At 40.8% G+C, this 5,903-nt stretch overlaps 1 protein-coding gene across 3 annotated transcripts in view; it reads right to left on the reverse strand.

The window, feature by feature from the left end:
* SEMA3A (semaphorin 3A) overlaps positions 1-1,568 on the reverse strand; it is a 215,972-nt gene extending 214,404 nt beyond the window's left edge. For all 3 annotated transcript variants that reach the window (XM_018562368.1, XM_018562367.1, XM_018562366.1), the window contains exon 1: positions 990-1,568. In XM_018562368.1, coding sequence (XP_018417870.1) covers positions 990-1,101 — 112 coding nt within the window. In that variant the 5' untranslated portion in view covers positions 1,102-1,568. The remainder of the gene's footprint in view (positions 1-989) is intronic.
* Positions 1,569-5,903: the final 4,335 nt, after the last annotated feature.

Genomic DNA, 5,903 nt, shown 5'->3' on the forward strand with positions numbered 1-5,903 from the left:
TATATATATATATATATATATATATATATATTGGAGAGCAGTACTTTATTTCCAAAAAGGAGAAACGTGATGGGACTATAAAATGTATGTACATGCAGTTTCTTCCCTGAAATGAAGTGTGAAAACAGCATTCTGCTCTCACAGATGTGTTTTTCACACTTGTGTCATATCTTCCTTTCACTGAGATGGCATGCTAGTACTATAAAAAAGAACTTATTTCCTCCAGCATACGATTTTACCATGCATTATGCTGCTTATACCCACACCACAGCTATATAAACAAATCTGGCTTGTTTTAGTATTCTGCTAAAAGCCACAAGCAGAATGTGCTACATTCCATGAGGTGCCTCTCTTTCCCTATGTGCCTACTTTTCTATCCATATTTCCATTTAGCAGCCCTTATAGGTTCATTTCCATTGTGTGGTAGAAAGCAGAAAGAAACCGAGCCAGTACATTTATCTTGCCTTCCAAGGCTGCAATATCACTCCAATTACAGTTATGGCATGTTCACCTTCATAACACAGCTATATATTACAAGCCTTCCAGAGCTACTTTTATTCTTTCCAGATTGTTGTAGCCTTTGTGTGATAAATCTCAAGTGAGTTTATTCTAAATAAAATGCTTTTCCCATCAGACCTGTTTACAAAAGAAATTAAGTAAACCACAAACTGGCACCAGTCCCAACTAGCATAAACTACATTATATTAATCTTCTTAGGTTACCAAATCACACACAAAAAAGAAAAACTCCATTCAGTCTATTTTTACAGTCAGGGTTACTTTGTTCTCTACACTGTGCAATAAATGAATGGCAAATAAGTTGCAAAGTTTACAAATATGATTGTGTCAGGAAAGAATTAGTTTCCTATAGCACTCATGCTGATCAGGGTTAATCTAGTATTTGATGAGAGCTTGTTGTATTGTAACCACGTGTGAAGCAATAAACTTAGGCACTAGTTTCAAAGTATAGGACAGAAAAAAAGAGCTTACCTCTGTAGGATAATTTGACCCTTGGCACGTTATTTTTGACATTCTGACAGTTCACCCTTGTTGTTATTGATACTCCCAAGAAAAGAAATGCAATCCCAGTCAAAGAGCCCATGATGAGGAGCAAGCAGATCCTAGATCTCTCTGCAGCTTGGTGTCCCCTTGCTGCAGTCTTAGGGGGTCTCTCAAGTCGGGGAGGGGAACAGGTGACTTAGGTCAGTTTCATTCCAGCCACAAAGGCAAAATTAAGCTCATCATCCCTCCTTCTGGAAAAGATTGCAAAGTTCAGGCGATCTGGAGTAATGGTGGTGCAGGCACTGGATAATGAGACACAACTGTTGTGTAGAGAGAGGAAAAAGGAGCGAGTGCTGCAGTGCTGGAGCTTAACGATCCATTCGCTTCATTGAAGGATCTCCTCTGCTCTGCTATGCTCTGCTGCTGCCCGGTGGAGGGATCCTTGCTCTTTGTGCTTCACTTCACTGTGTGGGAGCTGAATGAAAGGAAGACAGGAGCCTACAGAGCTGTACTACTGACTTTTTTTTTTCCCTGTCCACATGCACACAGATGATACAGGATCTCTCAGACAGGTTTTCCCTGGAACAGCAAAGGCAAAACTGACAATGGGAGAACAGGCAAGCTCAACCCACTGCCTTTTCCTGCTGTCACATAACACATGCAAAAAACATCTAGTAGAGATTAGAGGAGGGAGCAAAAAAACCTGCACCAAGCATGTGGAAGGCAAGCAGACAGTATTTTACCTTTAAAAGGCATAGGCTGCTTTCAACTTTGCTGAAAGAGAACAGCAGCAGCAAGGTTCATCATTTCACATTTCATAGGCAGGTCACTAGTCAAACAGTGCACCAATAGACTTGACTTTTTTATTTTATTTATTCTTTAACCATGCTCCTTTTTTAATCTTGACAATCCTAGTGGGAATTCCCTGGTTAGAGCGCTCAGAGCAATCTCTTCAAGACAAGAGTCGCTCTGCTGGGGATTAGAAATCATATTTGCTGATTCTCCACAGGATTCTTCCAATTCAAACATATCAGCACACTTCCAGCCTCTTTTGAAATCCCCTGATTATTCCATTAGTCAAATTACACTGGTCTCACCCTCCAGAACCCCCCTTCCCCACAAAGCAAAAGGTTTGTGATGATGTGTCAAATCCTTTTCCAGTTGGAGAGATACAATTTTCCATGCCATGCTTCTAGTCAATTACTCCTGTAAACACAGCAGAAGTAAGCCTTAACAAACAAGATACTCAGAGCAGGTTAGACCATTGCCCTCTAATGTGCTTCAATCTCAAACCAATTGAGCAAATTGCAGAAAGCTTTGAAATCTCATAATCTAATTGTGATACCCTAACCTCTTCATTTGAATGCAGAGAGGAAAAAAAGGGCACAGGAGACCTACAACCTCAAAAGGTCACTTTTTTTAAGTGATATAAAGGTTTTGTTTTAATTAAGCAGCATTAGATGCTAATATGTTTAAGATTTAATTTCATGGTGTGATAAATCCCCGAAGCACCCTGTCATCAGTGCCATTAATGGCTCACTAAAGTACATAATAGAGAGAAACAAAATCAGTTTTTCACAAACTCTTCTGCTTCCTGAACTGTATGTGTCACTCCCACCATTTACCATCTGCCAAATTCAACATTTCTATTGATCAGTGATGGTATTGTGTAAATAAAATGTCCGCTAAAGAGAAAAAGTTGATTTTGGTGATTCCCACACTTGTTCTCTCCAGACTCTAGAATACTTTCATGCTTCAGGCATTGGATTAAAGGTCTTCAATGACAAGAGGCTCCTGTCTGTATTGCAGGGATTACCACAGACATTCACTCTGTAAAGGAATTCATGCCATTTTGAGATTATTTGCTGCATTTGCCTAATTAATTTTCTGCCATTATACATTTCAAACAATAGTGTGCACAACACACAAATGATGCTCCATCGCCGTGCTGAGCAGAGAATACAACACTGGATATGCAAATGGAGTCATTATACCACTTTATAGCTATCATGAAGAAAGATCACCATTCACAATCCTTTGCTCACACAAAAGCAAATCAAAGAATCTGTACATGAGAGTAATTTGTTCTGCGTCTAGTATATAATTACATGTAGCCTTAACCTTTCTGTGTGTGCAGCAGGGCTTTTGAAACAAACACTGCAGTGATACTATGTTACTGCATTCTAAAGATATTTACACATATTTCTTTTCATTTTTTATACATAATGTATGTATCTATTTTAATATATATTCAGGTTTTATAACCATTCCAGGGCAAAGAACATGGTAAACGGGAAGGAGAACATCATCAATTAAATGGGAAATTATGTTTAGGCATGCATCAAAATTGCAGCCTTTTGGTGAATGAACATTCCCTCTGGATATGTTTGTATCCAAAGATTATATCAAGTGTTTGTTGTATAATCATTCTCATCAATAGATAATGCAGCATAGAAATAGCACTTGTGGAGAACAATAAGAAACAGAATTATATTTTTGACCAATAAACTACCAATCTTTGGAGTGTGGCCAGAATTCTTTCCCCTTGAGTGGTTGTATATTGGAGCGGGGATGTGCTCCCAATGGCAAGCATCCGGCTTATCCCTTAGCTAAGCTGTGGAGGAGCAATGCATCTACTAGGTGTCTGGACCAAACTTTAGATGTTCTCTCATGCAGAGGTTTGTGTCTTGCATGTTTAATACACCAGTGCAGGCCGGTCCTCAACAGTCCTCTTGTTCTGACATCACTCGTCTTCTGGATCCTGAGAGGACTGGGTAGTCAATAGGAAGTGTCCACATCATGCAAGCAGTGATATGCACACTTGTAGAAGTACCCTGCTCATATAAACAGAGAGGAGAGCAGACTGGGACATCACGTGACCCCCCAGCTATAGGTGAGAAAAAGGGCACATTTTATTTTATGCCAGCAATCAGTTAGAGGAGGATAGGTAGAAATGGGTTCATGTTTTACCCAGAGTTGGGCACCACATGGCTCAACAAACTTCATTAGAAAAATCAAAGGAGCCGACCAGAAAGAAGTCAACCAAACAGTAAATGCAGCCAGCCAGCTGCAATCACTGTTCAGACAGCCATCATCCATGGATGCTGGCTGTCAGAATGCAATAACCAGCAGGGATGATTCCTCCATCCACGGTGTTTATTGTGGATGCCAATATGGCTGTGGATGTGGGAGGAATCAGGCAGGTGTCAACACCACCAGGACTACCTGTTAGAATGGCCTGCAGTGGAAGGCAGTAAATGCTCCTGCAGGTATGTGCAGGTACATGTAGGTGTGGGCTCCTCATTTCTGTCGACTGCCCTTTGTTTTCTTAAATTGACAATGTCTCTTTAACTACTATGTTGCCCATCATTTCATCAACAATGCACTGATTTTAGTGTGTTCACCCTTTCAATAGCAAAGATTGAATTACGTGTGTTGCATGTAGACATGTGCGATTCGTTTCGTTCCGAATCGAAATTCGGACGAATTTTCGGAAATTCGGACATTCGGATGTATCCGAATTCCGAATTACAGACATAACGAATGCAAACGAATCCGAATTTCCATTTCCGAAATTCGGTAACGTTCGTACGAACGTTCGTTTAGTTTTCTGTTCTTATTCGTTTCTTATTCGTTTCGTTCGTTGGAGCAAAGTGACATTAGAGAAGGAGAAAAATATTTTTTCCCCCTCAAATGTCACTTTTGCTGCAAATGAACGAAACGAATAAGAAACGAATAAGAAACGAATAAGAACAGAAAACGAAACGAACGTTCGTACTAACGCTACCGAATTTCGTCCGAATCCGAATTCCGGATCCGAATTGACTTTCACACCCGAATCCTGAAAAACGAAATAACACAAATCCGAATTTAAAACGAAACGAAACGAATTTTTTGGCAGTGCACATGTCTAGTTGCATGTACCTTAAGGGCCCATTCACACCGGTGCAGTGCCTTAATTGCATGTTCCATGCAATTATCTCACCGTACTGCACACCACCTACCATCCATTAACAGTGCGGGAGGTTTGAATTTCACCCCAAATGCTCCTCCCACCCGCAGTGCATTATATCGCACTGTAACATGTTATATCACAATACCGTGCATTGTGGTGCAGTGCAATTAAAAAAGTAGTGTATGTACAACTTTTTTAATCACACCGCAGCACACGTTACTGCAGTATTGCACATTGTGGCGCGATCGATCACACCGCCGGTGGGAGGTGCATTTTGGGGGTGAAATTAAAATGATTGGCACTGCAATGCACCTCCTGCACTGTTAATGCATGGTAGGTGTGTTTTGCGGTGTGGTGAGCTAATTGGGAGGTGTGTTTGGGGTGAAATTCAAATGAATGGAAATGCAACGCAGCTCCCACACTGTTAATTCATGGTAGGTGCGGTACATTGAGTTAATAACATGGAACCGTGCAATTAATGCATGGCACAGGTTTAAATGGGCCCTTACATGCTACATGCAACACAAGCAATTTTGCTATTGAAAGATGTTACTGCATAGTAGGTGTGATTAACGCATCACACTGGTGTAAATGGGCTCTAAGTTGGCCATACACTGGTTGAATTTCATCCTACTGACTCGACCGAAATTCAAGCAGTGTGTGGCCTTGTCAGAACCGACCTGTTTGATAAAAGTTGTTTACTCAATCAAAAGTCAGAGTCAGAGTTTTGTCAAAGAAGCTGGGCTGAAAACGAATGTTGACTTCAGCCAATCACATATGGTCACTGTTCTAGTATTGTAACAGCAGCACACCAGGCGGGGAATCAAGAGTTTTTTCATGTTGAGCTCTTGTGGCTGAACATGAAAAAACAATGTATGGCCAGCTTTAGGGCCCATTCACACCATAGAGTCGCGTTAAGCACACGGTTGAACTACTTTTTTTTAGGC

This window comes from Nanorana parkeri, unplaced genomic scaffold, assembly GCF_000935625.1.
Source record: "Nanorana parkeri isolate BGI_ZX_2015 unplaced genomic scaffold, ASM93562v1 scaffold574, whole genome shotgun sequence".
NCBI lineage: Eukaryota > Metazoa > Chordata > Amphibia > Anura > Dicroglossidae > Nanorana > Nanorana parkeri.